An 18657-nucleotide genomic window follows, 5' to 3' on the forward strand; every position below is an offset into this window, starting at 1 on the left:
AAAAAATTGCTTTATTTTAAGTATAATTTATTTTTGCATAACTTCCACGATTACACATGACATGAACTCCACATAAGCAATAAAACACCTCAAGGGCAGTCTTCAAATCACAAAATAATACATAAGGTTACCGATGAACACTTTGTGCATCCGTATGCCTTATTTGATAAGCCTTACAAGTTTGATCTTAAATCTAATTTTAAGTAAATTTAAAAGATTCTGGGGAAGAGCTTAAGCGATTCTGTTCAACCATTTAGATACGTAGTTGATGTTGGCCGGCTTGCTGCTGCTCTCGTCGATTGCGGAGCATTCTACTATCTCGATGTCCATATTCATATGAGAAAATTCAAAATCTTTTCCCTTTTTACCGATGTGAGTGCTACTGTTGTTCTGATTCGGATCCACCGATTGCAACTGGCTCGACTTTGTCTTACGAACGATGTTTCTAAAAAGTTGAATGGAATAAATAATAGCTCAAAACAAGTTAAATAGAAATAATTTAATAACACTCACATCTCCTTTTCTAAAAGAGACTTGATAATCTGACTGCTCTTCGCCAGAGGCTGATCTTGTTTATTACACAATATTAAAATGTGCGGACTATTCTTCAATATAACGCTGTCAGAAAGTATATTGTATAAGTATCTGAAATAATTTTAAGAACAAATTATTAATAAATCATCAATTATAATATAATAAATTTATTATAATATTTACTCGGCAACATCTCTAACGTCTTTCTGCAGCGTGACTGAATCTAAGATAAACACAATTCCACGTGCGAATCCCTTATGTTTATCAAACAACTGCGACCGTACCCTTTCGTGGCCAGGAACATCCACAACTTGAAGGATATCCTAAAAAACACATTTTAAATATTAAATGAATATGTTACACGCGCATTTAAGAGTATACCTTGTCTGTAGCATAATCGCCAATGTTTTCTTTTATAGAAGTGTGAGTGTGTACGAAGTGAGAGAGCAATAGGCGCGCAAATATGAGTGTTTTTCCAGAATCACTCAATCCGGTAAGAAGGACGCTTCGGCGAGCTTGGCGACGTCGACTCCATATAAAATATATTACTGAAACGATAAAATATCAAATCAGTAAATTATATTGGAACGGATTATTTTAAGCGTTGTACTTTAGTTTTATAAGCCAAAAATAGTATTTTAATACAAGTTTTATTCATAACTTGTGAATAGCATTACGAATTTGATGTATTTTCAATATAGGCAGGTGAAACAATGTGGTTCATGATGAAAAATATTAATTATGCTAAAATCTAAAATCTTACGTATAGTAATGACAAAGGTGATTATGGACACGAAGAGCATGAGTCGAGTTTCATCTTCAGTCATCGTCGCGGCTAAAATATCCAACTGGATAAGATTGACGTTACAGTTTTGGCCTAAATGCAATTCCACACTGGCTATAAACGTGGAACATTATTTTACATTTCATATTATAATTTATAATATTATTTAATATATTTTGAAACATTGCTAATTTATTTTATTATATAAAAATACAATTCCTTTTTTAATAACACATTTCGGATTAATAATTTATAAAAAATACAAATAAAATATTAAATTTTAATAAAATAGTGAAGAAATGTATATTTATCATTAAAAAAATAATTTCTTATTATTAATTTCATTTTAGTATCACTATTATATATTGAAAAATAAAAATGAATCAACCCAAAATAGTGTGTTTTTCTATTGTTTTGTAAAGACTTATTGACCTACCCTCGTGAAAACAAATATTGAAAGTGATAATATAACTATTGTTGAAGTACAGTAATACCCCGTTTAACGCGGAGATACGTTCCAGCAAGGCAGAACGTTACAGGAAACAGCGTTAAACGAGGTTATGTCACCATGTAAATATTGAGATTAGGGGAAAATTTTTAATAATGAATATGTATTTTGACAATTAAGTTTATTATTAAATATGTTTTTTTATATCAATACAACAAAAATGTATTTCTTACAAATATAGAAACATAAATAAACATACACCCGGTATTATTAATTTTAAACCAACCTTTAAAAGTGCGTCAAGTAACAAACACTCGATGCGACAAATCGAAAAAAATCAAGGAGATTCTGTCATCGTTTACGTTTGAGGTCATTCAGATTCTTCCGCATTTCCAATTTTCTTTTTATCAAAAACGTGTCTAATGTCATTTGCGTTTTTCGTTTGCGCTGTGTAAGAAGTTGACACCCCATCTTGCCTTTCAACTCCTATCAAAATCCGTGTCATTTTCAATAAATTGGTCCATAATTTCCGTTGTAGTGTCTAAATTAGATTTTAGAAATGCCATTGAAGTTCTTTTTGCTCTTCTTCAGAATTGCTACTTTCAATATTTTTGTGTTCTTCTTGGTGCACCAATTCCTTGAGTTCATCATTAGAAAAACTTTCTGCTCTTTCTTCTAATCACTATTTCGTTGATATCAACAATCTCTTGTATAGTGTCATCTTATTTGTTTAGATCTGGCCATATTTTCTTCCAAACCCCTTTCAAACATTTTTTTGTCACCTCATTCCAAGAAAGATTTATGTTTCCTACAGCATCTAGGTGTTGTAGTTCTTCCAAAAATCTCTTATTGGTTGTTTTTCTTGTCCATCTGTTTTCTCAAACATCTGAGTAAATATTCGCCGCAAAAAATATGCCTTGAAATTTGTTCTGACACCCTGATCCATCGGTTGGATCAAGGCAGTTGTATTAGGTGGCAGTAAAACCACTTCGACTGAAATGCAATTTTGAAAAATCTTCATTGTAATCCACGACTTCTTATTGGACTCCCAAATCACAGGTAAAGTTGCTTCAGAAATTCCTTTCATCGTCCTAGGATTTTTTTAGTGGTACACAAGTAGGGGCTTTAACTTAAAGTTTCCATTGGCGTTACCACCCAGTAAAAGGGCTAAGCGATCTTTCGCTGCTTGAAAATGTTCTTTTTGGCATCCTCTTCCAAAATAAGCCCGTCTCGTCTATATTAAACACTAATTCTGGGGGATAGTTTCCTCGTTCAATTATCGTTTTTAATATCGCTGGGAATTCAGCCACGAAAGCTATTACGATGTTTAAATCTGTTAAACGACCCTCGGCTTGCAACGAATGTTTCAGTTGTGTTGCCTGGTTCATCCTGAATGTGACGAAAAAGACTTTTGGAATTTTCCAATATAATAGCTTGACTTAATGGCTTATTGAGTTCAATTTCGTCGTCAATCCATATTGAAAGTCGTTTTTCCATTTCCTCTATCGTATGATTTCTAGAACGGGAAACTCTAGTTGAAAAAGTTGTCGTAGTTGTAGTTGCTGATGATACTATTTTTCTTTATTCTTAAGAATTGCCCTTATTGTTGAAGATGACAAGTTCAATTCATCACCAATTTGAGACCGACGTTCACCAGTATTCAATCGTCTAAGTACTTGCATTTTAGTGTCCAGCGAAATGCTCTTTCTTGTCGCTTTATTTTCGTGTTTTTTATTATCACCCATAATAAAACTGAAAATTGTAATATTTACCTATCACCAAATCATTCACTGTATTTCATCTATTTATACTTACAATAACGGCAACAAATGTTAAATAATTAATAATTTATGGGTTATATATAAATGTACGATGCACTCTTATCAGCGGCGATCGGCATATTACTCTTCCGCGTTATGCTTTGGATATCGGGGAATCCCACGCGGTGTGCGATTTTTGAGGAGTACCCTATTCAAATAAAACCGCGTTGAACCGAAACAGCGCTAAGCGGGGTCTTCTGTAGTTGCAGAAATAGAAAATTTAAATTTAAAGAAAGGATGAATAGTCAGTATCTACCACTCGCTGTAAGCAATCAATTAAAACTTTCAGAAGAGAATGGTTGGAGCAAAACAGTATTATTTAAATTCAATGTTGATAGCTTTTATCCAAAATATAACCAATATTTAGACCTTTGCTCATCTCACTATGAACACAATTGCTTTTAGTGTCATGTGTGAGAGAGCTAGGGCAAGGTGCTTAGAGTCTATGTAAAGTACCTTGCCTTAGCTTTCTCACTTTGTCACACGCACTTGTGCATCTCGCTCGCACAGGTACAAGCGAAATCGTGCGAGAGAAAAGGGGATATACTCACCCATTTCTCTTGCAAAGTTTTCTGATGGGCGCGTGAAAATGAATGAAATCAATAACATCACAGTATTTTTTTATCGTGCAGAATGTAACGAGTAATTTACTTTAAACTAATATTATTCATGAAGAAAATGTAGAAAAATATTTATCTGCACAATATGTAATTTTTATTTTATATATAATATTTAAGTTAGTGTAGAGTTGCATTTAGCCGATTAGTGAATTTTTTGTATAGAAACTCAATAAAAGTCATAAAAAAGGTTTTATTTTTCAACGTACGAAAGTTGATTTTTCGATGTAGCAACACTTACATATTAACATTCGAACATGGCGGAGGAAAAGAGTGACAGCAGCTCTTTCGAGGATTTAGCGGCCGCTCCTGACTTTCAGAGAGATTCTTTGGACGAGGTTCCCCTGCCCGAAGATGAGCAAGAATGGATGGACGTATTGGGCAGTGGAAATTTACTTCGGAAGGTACATGGGTCTTCAATAACGTGTTATCGAGTAGAAACTTTCTGATTGTCGCTTATCACTATGAGGTTGATTAAAAGTGAACCGCGCGTAACCATTTAGATTAATTAAATATGGTAATTTTAAGTCGATTAATACAAATTTTATAATGTATAACGTTAAATATTTCAGATCATTCGCAAAGGTACCGATGACTTGAAACCTCAAAGAGGCGACGTATGCCTATTAAACTATGTAGGAAAATTAAAAAACGGCAAAGTGATCGAACAACAACGCAATTACGAGGTTCAACTCGGCGATGGAGAGGTGATTGCTCATCTTCATTATTTTATTCGATATTTAGCTAAATATTGATCTATTTTTTTGCTTATGAAGGTCATTCAAGGTCTCGATTTGGTGTTGGCGCTGATGCACGAAGGAGAAACGTCACTTATTAAAATGACGCCTCGCTTCGGTTACGGTGAATGCGGATTAGCTCCGAATATACCTCCCAACGCCGATTTAGAATATACGTTAGAACTTGTTAAATTTAAAGAAGAACCGGAGTTGGAGATGTTGAGTATACGTGAACGAAAACTTATAGGGTGCGTGATTGTTGTTAAATATTTTAATTGCTTCATTTCTTCAATATGCTTATTAATATATTTATAGAAATAAGAAACGAGAACGAGGTAATTGGTGGTACACCATGCAAGAACCAACCTTGGCTATTCAATGTTATAGAAAGGCTTTGGAGTATTTGGACGAAAGCAAAGGTGGAATAACTGATCCTACACCAAGCGGAGAATTACCTGTGAGTATGGATTTTTTTAAACATTTCTGATATGAGAGTATTGGTCAAAGTATATTCAAACCAAATTTTGGTCAATAGGAGGGCGCAAAAACAATTATCACTTCTCGCGCCGACACGATATTATTGCTTTTGATGTGGATTTTTGACTTCTGAGAAGGGATAATTGTTATTTGCGCTCTCATATTGGCTAAAATTCGGTTTAGATATGCTTCATTCGATTCTTACTTATTGTGAATCGTAATATTGTTAAAAAGTATTAATGCCCAACTTTTTCCCTCTCCTGGAAAAAGCTGAAATGACATCTCTGCACATGGTGCGATTTCAGCCAAACTCTTGTATATTTCAAGTCTGATTTCTGATCTATCTCTCTTCACTCTCTTTCGAGAGTCCTGATGTTAGCAAGTGTCAAGCTGTTATACGTTTTCTTACTGAATATGAATAGAAAAAAAGGCTTATTTTGACCAATGCCCTACCTTTACTCTGCATATAATGTACACCTATTTAAATGAAGCAAAATTTAGTTTCCCTAATGACACTTTATAAGTGAAATCATTGTGGTCACTTACCGATGTCGATAAATATTGGTGGGATATTAATTTGCCTTTATTTTCTAATTCATTTATTGTATTAAAATGGATATTTATACAATGAATCAAAATACAAAAAAAATCAATCACAAGAGAGAACAAACAGTGAACGTTAAAATGGTTAACATTTAAAACAACGACTCTCATTCTTATCTCTTCGATCACTATAATAACATTGTGCATTAAAACTATTCACGCTAATTTACAAATTGAAAAAAAATTCTGGCCTATAACATTTAAGTCAATTCTTATGTAAAATTGAGCACTGAATCACCTTTAATTTAATATAAAATACTTTTCCAACTAGAAGGGAGATATTTACAATTAAGTAAAAACACTTCAGAATAAAAATACAGAAATTTAGTAATATCTTTAAAACTGTTCTATTTTTTAGTTTTAAACTTCATTATCGTACTCGGCATACGATTTATATAATGAAAATGACTCACAATGCTTGTCGAAAATTGCTTTAAACTAGTTTTATTATACTGAAACCACTATATATTAAATTGATTATTTATTTTATAAATATTTTATAGCCTACACCCGAGGATTTAATGTCGCTGATTGAAGACAGAATGAAGACTTATAATAATATGGCAGCTGCTCAAATGAAACAAGGAATTTACGATGTTGCTTTGACAAGTGTTGAGACTGTATTGACTTGTCAGCCAAATAATGTGAAAGCTTTATTCCGAAAAGGAAAGGTTCGATGACGATTAATTTTAATTATTTTTATTTTCCTACATTTAATAATAAACTATGTTTTCAGATATTATCATATCAAAATAAAGTCTCCGACGCTTTGATATCTATTAGGGCAGCTTATGCTCTTGCTCCCGAAGATCGCGCCATTAAAACCGAGTTGGCTAAACTTGAAGAACGCGAAGTGAAAGATATTAAGAAAGAGAGGGATTTAGCTCGTAAGATGTTAGGTGGTCACAAAACTCCCGAAAGTAATAAAGCAGCTCCCGATAAAGACAAACCGAAGAAGAAAGGTGGAAAGAAGGTGAGATTGACTCTTCGTTTTATTGAAATAATAAACCTTAGAAAGTCACCGATAGGGCTTTTGAGTAAAAAATATTAATTCGAGTCCTTGTTATAGGTTTCTTCTGAAGATTAATTTGTAAATTAAATTTATTTAATAAAGGTAAATAATATATGTGGGTGGAGAAGTCATGCTAATAATAATTAAAATGCATTTTCTGATACCTTTGCAATATATCAATGTCTGTAGCACTAATATATTGTATTCTATTTTTCTAGATATTGGTGTGGAGCTCTGTGGTCTTCAGCATCGCAATCGGTGTTATCAGTGTCGCTTTGTATAGATATAAATTTGTTTAATTCCTCTATTATCTTTGAAGTTATAAGGTTTTCTGGATTTAAAGGTTAATTTGTTTATTAATCAACTTTTATAAACTAAGGATAAATGTTATTATTTTTTTACGTTTTTTTATATAAAAAATATTTTGTGTATTTTAAAAACTCATACTTATATCTACTTTGCTTCCAAATACATGATATTTAAAAAGTATATGTTTATAACATATAGAAATTTATTTATTCAAGCATACTTTATAATGTATATATTTGTAGACATTGTTATTCGAACTTAAAAGTAATTTAGACTTATAGTAAATGCTATTAATTCTGTTGGGAACAAATTCTTGATGTAATAAATGAGTACTTAACATTTGTTTTTCAATAATCAATTCAAAATACAGATTAGCATCTTCCGTGGTGCGTTATATTTTTGTTATTCTGCATTTTAAATGATAATTAACTGATATTTAATATGTAACAAAATAACCTCAGTCAAGGAAATTTTTGTAGATAGAACGTTTTTAATATCTATTTTGAAGTAGATAATTACAATATTTCAATACAAATAATGTAAAATTAGACGAAAAGGACTAATTATGAATTGTATATTTGTAAATTAAATTACTTATTTAATTTTCTTTTATGTAAAAATAAACAATGAATCAAAATATATCTAGTCCTATAAAAAAAGACAAAGACTTGATTGTTGAATTTGACGATTGATGATAAAATATTCCATTTATTCCGTAAACTGTCAACTATATTTGCACAAAGTGCTTTGTGTCTTATTTTTTATAGTTATTTTATTACTTTTTTATTAATTAAAAAAATATCTTTGAGTTTTAATATTGATCTAATTTATAATAAAGACGTATTGTTTCTGTTTCATTTTGATAAAAAATACTTTGTGTTTTTATTATGTAATTGGTAATATTTTTCAAAGTAAAATAAATTATAAAAAAATCATGAAAATAGTTTATTTTATAAACAGGAATCTTTAACACTTACATATTTTGTGGAATTAAAAATATTAGGTATTGTGCAAATTCTTTGAAGCATTTTTGGTGTAAAATTTTTGAAGGTATATAAGGTAGGACGTTTCTTGATATGAGACCAATTTGCAAAACCACGCTATTATAATATAGAATAAAATTGTGAAGAATGTCAACATAAACTCATAGACCAGTTTTGGTGAAAAAACCGTCCAAACGAACAGATGGTATCTGAGCGAAGCGCAGATAATAGTATACACGAGAAGTGAATAAACTCGAAGGGGCACAAGTGTTGCTATACACATCCTGAAATATCTTGTAAATCTGAAATATAAAATAATGTATCATAAAAATTATATTTTTGTAAACAACTATTTAAATTAACAAATATTCAATAATAAATTTAGAATCATTGATGAAACTATTACTTAGAAGTTAACATTGTCTATTGAATTAGGCAGAAACTTTTTCATTGAGTATATTTTTTTTACAAAATTTTTTGACGAATTACTTATAAGCAATAATGACGAATTAATTATAAGCAATATTTTTGTCAATCAGTTGGTCAAAAGATGATGCCGGTTTCAGCGTATTTATTTTAATCAATCTGAATGCTCTTCTCGTGGACAGTTTTATGTCGCAATGTCACAAGCTGAGCAAATTAAACACACAAACAAATTCAGCATGTAATTTTACATATAAATTATCTTTGTTTCGAAAAAGTAAAAATATAGTGGTTTATGTTTCATAAGTAAAAACTATATAATTACATTTCCCAATCGCGATTCTGGTGCACTAGATTCGTAAATAATAGTATAATAGCCAGTATCGGTCCAGTAAAAGTGTGGATTCCCATTTGCAAAACAACAACAATCGGCATATATGATTCTAATCCAATATAAGCAGATCCTAAATCCACTGATGCCAAACTGTTCGAATTCCCCTAAAAATATCAATAAATCAGATTAAAATTGCCACAAACTATAAATATAAACTAGTCTATTTATTTTTAACGGTCAGTACACAATAACATCTGTAATTGATTGTATGCCCTTAGGGATGTATTTAGTATGTGTAAGTACACAGGGCAGTATTGGTTTATTGTTGTTGAGACCAGGGCCGGCCCGAGGGGCAGGCAGTACAGGCGGTCGCCTGGGGCGCTAGATCTTGTTATCAAACAATATTATTAAAGAATAAAATCTGACAATTTTTTTTTTGTATACACTACTGTGTACTCTTTAGATTATTTCACGTGTAAAAAATTGCGACGAAAAATAAACTACAAATTCTTAAATATCCACAATCGCAAAAAAGAGTATGGTGTCAAATATAATATTAAATTACTTTAATTTAAAATATATTTTTGCGCTCATGTAATGAGTTATTGAAGTATTAATAGGGAAGGGGGGGGGGATGCGCAAATTTAGTTTTTGCCTGGGGCGCCAAATAACTTAGGGCCGGCCCTGGTTGAGACTATTATCTTATTTTGTCCTTTACACTATTATTATATATTCTAATTCAACCATGCTCTGAGCGATGACAAGAATTCTACATGTATTTGTTTTTGTCCACTGACTCGAAAAAAATTAGAGTATAGATTAAATTTATTACCTGATAGAAATAAAACACCGACCCTATCCAAACGTGGAACAATGTTTTACAAAGTATGTTTTTACTGCTGTTTTCGCTCGACGTATATGACTTTGTATCAAATTTGAAGTCTAAAATCTTATTAACCATCTTACTAGTTAAATATATACATGGAACTAAGAGCTGATTATGCGGACGAAGATATAGAGAACAGATTAACATCATCACATTGAGAAAAACCACCATTTTTGTTCTTAAAATCTTAATTTTCAAAGAAATTGTTTTTTTACAGGTCAATACAAAACCCGTGTTCAAACTGTCCATCACGTTTTTAGCTTGTTCCAAGCTCCTATCGATCCTTTGCCTGACGTTTCCGATAGGCACTTTAGACTCTTCGAATACAACCGTTTCATTTTCCAATTTATTTTTCGCCATCTTTGTAATCGCTTTATGGATTTGAATCTTGAAATAGAGCCTCGTGTTAACAACTTCTAACAATATCATTAGAAATATTACAAACCAAAATATTTGTATAAGGCGTATTTCATTAAAACTGACGTGTCCCACGAACGGTATTTGAACAGCTAGAGTTACTACTCTATATAAAAAGATACATATCGTAGCACAATTTATTAATAAGCAGCCAGCCATATATGGCACTTTCGCTTTTTTCAAGTTATATTGGCAAATAATAGTGGTACTGCATAGAGATGCTAACGATAAGAGTGATAATATTTCATAATTTTCCTCTTGATTCAACCAATCGCTTACGTCTGGTAAAAACGCCCATTTGTCGCCAGTTTGATTAATTGTCCTCAAAAATCTATGAACAACCATCAAAAACACCCACAAAGGCAACAATTGTTTAGCTGTCATATCCATCTTAGCGCTCAAGCTCTCTTTATCTTGAACTTCAGTGGCGTTCTCTTTCTTTTTATGATAGTATTCCAATAAAACTCTTCCGGTATAAGCGAGTATCAATAGTGTTAGAGACGTCCAAAAAAAATACCACATTTGATGTTCTTCTTCGATAAAACTCGTACCTCCATACATTAAAGGATGTATTATAGTTCCGATTATCAGGAAACATTCTATAAAGTTAAACGAACCTATTTCGCTTAGAGGTGGTAGATTACTGCGAACGTTCTGAATGATCACAGAATTAGTAACAACAATGCCAATGATCGATATAATAGCTGAGACACTAATTGGATTCATTTTACACATAGCACTGTTAGTTTGCGATACACCACAGAGAACTTTGAATATAAAACTACATGCAACTATGACGAATATTATCAATATCACTCTAGAGATCATAGCGTGTTTTTTATAAGAATATAAATTATATGGTTTATCATTGAACGTCTCTGATTTATTATATATCATAATCATTATCAATATTAATCCTATGAAAGTCTAAAAAAAATATAATTATTAATGTTTTATATAGAATATATAGAATGTATATTATTTAAATGTTAAATACCTGTAGAATTAGGGTAATACCAAGTATAATAGCATACATATCGAATTCCACTAATGACGTAGTCAAATAATGAGCCATGTTAGTCATTGAATCTATGTAAAACGAAGTTGCCATTTTCATCGAGTTATGATTCTTCTTGGAGCTCTTCAACCATTCCTCGTGATGTTTAATGCCAGCGAGGAATCGTTTATAACATTCTAATAAAAATAGCAATGTAAGTTTAAGCGTTTTTTAAATATAATACGTGTCATCTACCTTTATTTTTCGCCTCATCTTCTCCCAAAATTTTCAATAAAGCTTCAGAATTAATTTTTGCATTATAATAAAGAGTATATAATGCTCTTTCAGATGATAAATCACCACTTGAACCGTTACTTAATATCTAAAAAAGTAAGTCATTTAAAATTGTTTCATTTCATTACTCAATGCTATAAAATATGTACCTGTGAAAGTATTTGTCCTGTGCTTGCACTTGGAATTGGTATACCAAGAATGTAACTGATTGTGGGAGCCAAGTCTATTTGATTGACATCTTGCTGTAATCTTTAAATGAAAACATTATAAAAATTATGTAAAATATTTTTAAAATACAAAAGAAAAGGTAGATTAGTCCATGGTGTTTAGTAAAAGGTAGATTAGTCCACAGCAGTGGCGTACGGTGGGTGTTAATATTGGGTGTGCTATAAAAAAATAAAAAAACGTACATTTTTTCATTTTTATTAGCCGATGTTTTGACATGCCTAAACTGCCTTACAGCTTTTTCCCATATATAAATAAATAAATAAACATCAAACCTAATCTAAAATATTATTATATAAAAATATCAAATTTCCAATAAACACGCGCTGTCATAAAAAGTGCTCTTCTTTTTAATATCCATAAGGATCCCTTTTTCTATTGAAATCAAGCTAAGGCCAGATAGCCTTTCTTGGCCTTGGGTACTTCGATAACAATTATTAATTCGTTTCAGAGCAGAAAATGAACGTTCTGCTGAAGCAGTACTGCTTGGAAGAGTTAATATTAGTTTGCCTAATTTATCTATTTCCTGAAAACCTGACTCAAGATTATTTGTGTTCATAAATTGTACAAGCTCATGAACAGATTTCTCTGCAAATTTAGGTAAATGATAAAGAACAGCAAGCTCATTTTTTAAACTTATATAATCAAATAATGCTCCATAGAATTGTTGCAGTTTGGTAAGTAATTCATTTGGAAATTTTTCTTTATATTGCTCATATTTTTCTTTCTCCAGAAGGTGAAAATATTCCAATTTGGACATTGAAGAAAAACGGTTTTCAATTTGCTTACATATTTTATGAAATAGTTGGCTAAACGCGTGCTTTTCTTCAACAAGCAAATCATTACTCAGTCTTGGATAATTTTCTTCCGTTACATAAGAATCCCATAATGTTTCATAATTATTTTCCTGTTCATGTCTGAGTTGTTGCAAAATTTTGGTAACTTTCTTACAGCAATATAATATGTCAAAAGATTTGGATTGTAAAATGTTGTATAACACATCAGTTTTTCCAAAAAGGTTTGAAAATATGTGGAGAAGATTTCTTGTTTTAAAATCTTCCAAAAAGCTAAGAAAACCTCGTGCTTTTATTACAGTGTCGGGGTCCCATAGTTCACAATTTTTCACGACGTCTCGAAAAAAGTCCGTAAATTCATTTCTGTATTTTTGCACTGTGTTACTTAACCGTGATGTATAATTCCATCTTGTAGGTGTAACAGAAGGAAGTCTTCTAGCTACAAACTCTTGTAAAGCATTTATTCGTTTGGAAGATTTCGAAAAAAATGCAGACAATCCATTTAAAGTTTGAAAGAATGATTTGCACACTTTTATATTGGAAAGACCTTGTTGTAATGTTAAATTCAACATATGAGCATAGCAGTGTGTAAAAATGGCCAATGGATAAACTTCGAGTACTTTGGCTTGCAAACCATTAATATGCCCACTCATTACACTCGCCCCATCATAAGTCTGTCCAACTAATTTTTCTTGAATTTGAAATTCTTCATTATATTTACAACGTGGCAAAATAAGCCATCGGCTGTTTTATCAGAGCTAACGTCTGTAAAGCCAATAAACCGCTCATAAACTTTACCTTCATAAACAAAACGCAAAACTGTTGAGAGCTGTGAGTTCGTCATTATATCTGAAGTTTCGTCAAGAATAATAGCGACAAAATTTGCTGAATTTACTTCTTCCTTAATATGATATTTAATAACATCACCAATCGCTTTAATTATGTCATTCTGTATGGATGGGGAAGTACCACGTAACACCGTTGCAGTATTTAAATGAGTATCCAAAACAGAATCGTATTCTCGAAGTGCATTTAAAAATTCAAGGTAATTTCCTTTGTTTAGTGAATTACAGGATTCATCGTGGCCTCGAAAAGGTTGTTCTTGTTTTCCTAGATATACTATTGCGTCAATCATTCCTTTTAATATTTCTCTATTTTTATGAACTTGTTCATTATGTTGACTTATATTAGCTTTACGTTGAGCGTCAATCATGACTTCAATTCGTTGTTTTCCAAACATTTTGAGAGAAAAAAATGATTGAACGTGTGACTGCGCTCTTTTGTGTTTTTTCAGTGCCGTTATCAGATGACTAAGGTCAGCAAATCCACTTCGCTTCTTTCTTTGGAAAACAATATACATGGCCAACAGAACAATCTAGATCGAAGTTCGCAGCCTGTTAACCACTCAGTTCGTTCAAATGATGAAAACGAAAAATGTCTTGTATATTCACATTTATTGTCTTTATGCTTCATAAATAAATTGGGAAGAGGTGGACGTGGTTTGGCAATTTTAATTATCTTCAATTTAATTTCATAACTTCTTTTTGAAAATGGATTATTCAGAATATCTTCAACAGTATTCTTCATCATTATTGGGGTAAATAAAAAAATATAATCTAGAATAGAAAATTAAATATTGATCATATGTAAATAAGATAATAAACTATTTTACGCCAAAATATAAAAAATGAGTGACCTGTTATTGTGATATAATGTAATAAAAAAGCAGCGACGGACGCAAGAGTTTTTGAAGTACGCGCACCAAATTCGAGACCAATTTTACTACTGAGCGCTGCCAGCCGACAGATAGACTTCAGCCGTTAAATCTCGGAACAATTTACTTTAGTCGGCGGCCGCGCGCAAGGTCGGCGCGTTATATGTGTTGTTCCAAAACAGTCGCTCGCGCGAAAACGTTCAGAGCGAATGACAAATACCAATGCATACTATACACTGCATATTAAAATTTTATAATTTTGCATACTACTGTATGCAAAATGATGTCGCTTTACGCCCTAAATTTTCTAAATTTCTAAATTTATATTTTAGATGGTTTTGCGGGTGTGCGCCGCACACCTAGCAAACCCTGAATATACGCCCCTGGTCCACAGTGACTTTATATTTCCACAAATGAAACAGCAACTTAAAGATGTTAAGATTTTTGCATTAACCCTTGGAAACAATTTTTTGACAAGTCTGTAGTCTGTACCAGCTGCTCAAAACTTAGACGTGTAAATTGTTATTGCGAAAATATAATTTAACTGATAGGCGCTAGTGAAATTATATGCTGCTCTTAAATGTCAATGAAACTATTTTACAGTTGCGAAATTTCCATTTTCTGTTCAAACCCAAACCTAGCCTAATGAAAGATCTAAAACTAATTATAGAATCCAAAATATTTCTCTAAGAGAAAAATAAGCAGAAGAAGTACAAACAGATGTCACATCTCGCATATCGCTCCATAGTTTGTCTGCACTTCGACATTACACTATGTTTTAAAAATATGATAGCTATCCTTACCGATATTACTATGGAATTCTGATATGAAAGTATTGATTAAAGTATATTCAAACCGAATTTTGGGCAATAGGAGGGCGCAAAAACAATTATCACTTCTCAGAAATCAAAAATTCACGTCTAAAGCAATAGAATCGTATCGTAAAACCGACATAATTTTATTGCTTTTGACTTCTGAGAAGGGTAATTGTTTTTTGCGTTCTCCTATTGGTCAAAATTTGGTTTAGATGTGCTTCATTCGATTTTCACTTATTGTAAGTCGTATCATTATTATAAAAAGTCTTAATATGAACGCTACTCTGGTTTAACACAAGCAATAAAAAAATACGCAGGGGAGAAGTTGTAACATATAAATGAATAGTATTTGCATAAAAAATGAGGCTTGGGTGTATATGATTTAAAATAGCCCTAAATGCATGTATAAAATGTAATATAAATCAATTGTATGGTAATGTAATTTTTTCAGGCCACGCCAAAATTTTGGAACTCGGCCTCGTAAAAATTTACGTCAGCCCTGCTAATCTATAATTAATTTGTAAGATATTTTTTGCAATTGTAATACAACTTCTGGTCATTTGTAATTGTCTATAATTCATTCTTTACTTTGGTTAATGTAAGCATTGTGACTTTATTGCATTGATTTTTGATAACACTCTGTATAAAAAAGCATATAGAGAACCAAATTATTAATTTTTAACTAATAATTAGGTAGTCCCAACTTGAAAAATTTTAAAATATGAAATTTTTATTTGATATTTCTAATTTAGGGTTCATTTTGTAATGGGTTTTTTAATCTGTGCAATTAAGTAGTTACGGTACTACCCACAAATACACTTTTAGATACCGTTTGACAAACTTTAAATAATTTTACACTCTGGAACACTATATTTTACAGAATGTCTTGGTAAAAAAGAAAATATTAAATATATTTAATATTAAAATGTCAGATCAATTTATATATGGAAGAGGTTTAAAAATATTTATTATAGTATTTTTAATCCTTGAATTTATCTACCTCTTCTCATTTGAATAAAATAATAGCAATTACTTCGGTGAACATCCTTTGCTTTGAGTCATCACTAAAGGCACAGTTACTTCATTTATTGATGCCCCACCATGACCGCCAGAATCTTTCATTCCATGATCGCCACATATTATCAATACTGTATCATCTTCCTGATGAGAAAAATATTCAATTTTATTAAAATGGATTATTATAAATTATAAATAGTATATCAAATTACCCATTTTTTGGACGCATTCACTATCATCTCTATAACTTTATCCATTTCTAACATCTTTGGTAATACTTTTATACTCTTTGGTCCCTCCAAATGGCCGATGTGATCCAAACCCAAATAATGTAAAATCATCAAATCCCAATCCATCTTAGTTCGAGATAATTCTTTGTGAAGGTTTTTAGTTACATTTAAGTCCACCTATATAAAATAAAATTACATTTATAAATTTAAACATAACAAGAACGTAATAATGAAAATTACTAACTTCAGTGTAGTCAGTCACATAAAAAGAAGTTACGCCTTCGCTTCTTCTAAAAGTTTCCGGGAACAATCTCAACCACGTATCGTCACCGTAAAACACCAGCAATTTGTTATTTATATTAGCTTGATTCAAAAAACTGTCTTCACTTACAATAGTGTTACCAAAGTTTAAGGCTACGTCTATAAAATTAGAAATACTTCCCGTAGTCATCGCCTGAAAGTTAATTAAATAAAAAAAATGAATTAAAAATGAAATAAAAACAAAAATAAATGAAAAATATACGAAATAAGACAAAGGGAAATGAAGTACAACATATACGAAATGACACTTGCAAATAAATCTCTCCAAAAGTTTAGAGTCCTTCTCCATTGCGCTTTGTCCCGCTTCATAACTGTGGACTATATATAAAAAAATGTTATACAACATTGAAGCTTATAAATTTAAAATTGTATCGATCACCTTTATCCTGGGCATCGTCACAGTCGGAGGTTCCGCTCGCGCCTTATAAAGGCAAGCTTCCCCTTTATTTATCATATTAGCCGTAAACGGCATGTATTTGGTATTAACAAAATCGAATCTCAGAGCGTCGATCACCATCAGAGTGACTCTAGTCCGATTACCCAAATATAACTTTCTTCCGTCGACCCTAAAATAAACATAAATACAATCAACCACACACTTAACAACTATAAACAAAAAAAATTGTATAATACCTAACATCGTTGACGTGATTGGGTAAATCATCCCAGCTCGCTTCAAACCCGCCGTGATACTTGAGCGGGAAAAAGCCGTACAAAAACAATATGAACCCACTAAATGCAAATATGAGCAAATACAGAGATGTCCATTGAGTCCTCACTATTGGGAGCAACATGGCGATTGTTATTGATAAGCCACGTATACGTTATCACATATAGAATCGCGTATCATATTATGAAGCACAATTCTGCAGACGATCGTCGTTTTACTTATTACGGCAACGAATGAGTCATTTATTTTACCGGCATGTTACTGATCGCTATTAAGCGTTAGAAAATGGCGTATTAGAGAGGCTTTCTTATCACAGTGATTACACGATAGATAAAGTACGTTTTAAATCAACGTATGATTGCTATTTTTTATGGAATGCTTGTATTTTTCGCTAAAACTCTGCAGTCAGCAATCGAGTAAGTTTGACAGATGACAGATAAAGATGCGCGCGCATTAAAAAATGGCGTCGTGTAAGTTTGAACGTTTATCAAATTTTTAGCGAACATATAATTTTTGATTAAAATAACTATATTTTTGGCCATGAATTATTATTAATTTTCTTAAATATATGAACGTGACAATAGTGAAAAGGAAAGGCGCAAATTAAATATTTTCTAAGAAAATTTAGTTCAATATAGGGTTACACAAATTTGTATGTTATTGTAAAACATTAGAGTTGAAAATTAGGACATTATTTAAACAGAAAAAATATTTTTATAAATTATAAAAAATAATGAAAAGTTGTAAATATATATTATTGCAACTGACATTGATTTGTGCTCAGTTTGGTTTGCCATTTCACCATGAATGCACTGAAAATTGTGCAAATTTATTTCCAAAATCGTTGTTCAATTAGCGATACTTATTAATATAATAAAAATCATAATTTTATTTTATTTTATATAGTTTTAAGGTTGTTATTCCTGTTTATAATTGACATTTGTGCAACGATTTGAATATATTTGTCAGAAATGGTTTTTTATGCTATAAGTTTTTTTATAATTAATATTTATGTAAGAAATTTAATCACGTTCACTTAAAGATGTATAATTATGTTAACGTCTATGCTAAATGCTTTTATCCGTATCTGCGTCCGAAAAGCAAGTTAAACTCTGGATTTTAGATGTCGAGCTAGACCAGGGTCGACGTGAAAAGGGAAGCGGTTGCTTTATCGATCTCGTCAATTGCTGGTCGAC

The 18657-nt window shown here is 31.5% G+C and overlaps 3 protein-coding genes across 7 annotated transcripts; 1 reads left to right on the top strand and 2 right to left on the bottom strand.

Moving 5' to 3' along the window:
- Nucleotides 1–10: 10 nt before the first annotated feature.
- Nucleotides 11–1441, bottom strand: SrpRbeta (signal recognition particle receptor beta). The gene is made up of 5 exons (XM_088184215.1): nucleotides 1298–1441; nucleotides 916–1082; nucleotides 718–857; nucleotides 514–645; nucleotides 11–445 (listed from the first exon to the last, which is right to left on the bottom strand). Exons 1-5 carry the CDS (start codon nucleotides 1359–1361, stop codon nucleotides 232–234), a joined length of 717 nt encoding a protein of 238 aa, XP_088040341.1. The 5' UTR covers nucleotides 1362–1441; the 3' UTR covers nucleotides 11–231.
- Nucleotides 1442–4421: 2980 nt separating this feature from the next.
- zda (peptidyl-prolyl cis-trans isomerase zonda) lies at nucleotides 4422–7680 on the top strand. Of its 2 annotated transcripts, none has more exons than XM_088184944.1 (7): nucleotides 4422–4607; nucleotides 4776–4910; nucleotides 4980–5188; nucleotides 5256–5397; nucleotides 6524–6691; nucleotides 6757–6993; nucleotides 7090–7137. In XM_088184944.1, exons 1-7 carry the CDS (start codon nucleotides 4461–4463, stop codon nucleotides 7105–7107), a joined length of 1056 nt encoding a protein of 351 aa, XP_088041070.1. In that variant the 5' UTR covers nucleotides 4422–4460; the 3' UTR covers nucleotides 7108–7137. The 2 variants fall into 2 exon arrangements, with proteins under 2 accessions (XP_088041070.1, XP_088041069.1); XM_088184943.1 differs by lacking the exon at nucleotides 7090–7137 and adding an exon at nucleotides 7251–7680 and having other exon boundaries at nucleotides 4436–4607.
- A 587-nt stretch (nucleotides 7681–8267) lies between these two features.
- On the bottom strand, nucleotides 8268–17911 carry PIG-G (phosphatidylinositol glycan anchor biosynthesis class G). 4 transcript variants are annotated; one of them, XR_015809416.1, is made up of 12 exons: nucleotides 17425–17911; nucleotides 17171–17357; nucleotides 17044–17109; nucleotides 16715–16924; nucleotides 16453–16647; nucleotides 16224–16384; nucleotides 11825–11924; nucleotides 11637–11763; nucleotides 11382–11578; nucleotides 9914–11311; nucleotides 9073–9245; nucleotides 8268–8626 (listed from the first exon to the last, which is right to left on the bottom strand). XR_015809416.1 is itself a non-coding variant. In XM_088184939.1 (12 exons), exons 1-12 carry the CDS (start codon nucleotides 17583–17585, stop codon nucleotides 8341–8343), a joined length of 3228 nt encoding a protein of 1075 aa, XP_088041065.1. In that variant the 5' UTR covers nucleotides 17586–17911; the 3' UTR covers nucleotides 8268–8340. The 4 variants fall into 4 exon arrangements, 3 of the variants coding, with proteins under 3 accessions (XP_088041065.1, XP_088041067.1, XP_088041066.1); XM_088184939.1 differs by having other exon boundaries at nucleotides 16257–16384; XM_088184941.1 differs by having other exon boundaries at nucleotides 16257–16384; nucleotides 17021–17109.
- Nucleotides 17912–18657: the final 746 nt, after the last annotated feature.

This window comes from Plectrocnemia conspersa, unplaced genomic scaffold (assembly GCF_051122295.1).
Source record: "Plectrocnemia conspersa isolate PC_06_02 unplaced genomic scaffold, ASM5112229v1 ptg000004l, whole genome shotgun sequence".
Lineage (NCBI taxonomy): Eukaryota > Metazoa > Arthropoda > Insecta > Trichoptera > Polycentropodidae > Plectrocnemia > Plectrocnemia conspersa.

Coding starts and splice junctions, on each gene's coding strand:
- SrpRbeta (XM_088184215.1), bottom strand. CDS start 1,361: ATGACTGAAGATGAAACTCGACTCATGCTCTTCGTGTCCATAATCACC. Junction 1,083..1,297: donor CACCTTTGTCATTACTATAC/GTAAGATTTTAG, acceptor TTATCGTTTCAG/TAATATATTTTATATGGAGT. Junction 858..915: donor GCGATTATGCTACAGACAAG/GTATACTCTTAA, acceptor TGTGTTTTTTAG/GATATCCTTCAAGTTGTGGA.
- zda (XM_088184943.1), top strand. CDS start 4,461: ATGGCGGAGGAAAAGAGTGACAGCAGCTCTTTCGAGGATTTAGCGGCC. Junction 5,189..5,255: donor CGTGAACGAAAACTTATAGG/GTGCGTGATTGT, acceptor ATATATTTATAG/AAATAAGAAACGAGAACGAG. Junction 6,994..7,250: donor AGAAGAAAGGTGGAAAGAAG/GTGAGATTGACT, acceptor CTATTTTTCTAG/ATATTGGTGTGGAGCTCTGT.
- PIG-G (XM_088184939.1), bottom strand. CDS start 17,585: ATGTTGCTCCCAATAGTGAGGACTCAATGGACATCTCTGTATTTGCTC. Junction 17,110..17,170: donor TGACGATGCCCAGGATAAAG/GTGATCGATACA, acceptor TTTTATATATAG/TCCACAGTTATGAAGCGGGA. Junction 16,648..16,714: donor ATGTGACTGACTACACTGAA/GTTAGTAATTTT, acceptor TATTTTATATAG/GTGGACTTAAATGTAACTAA.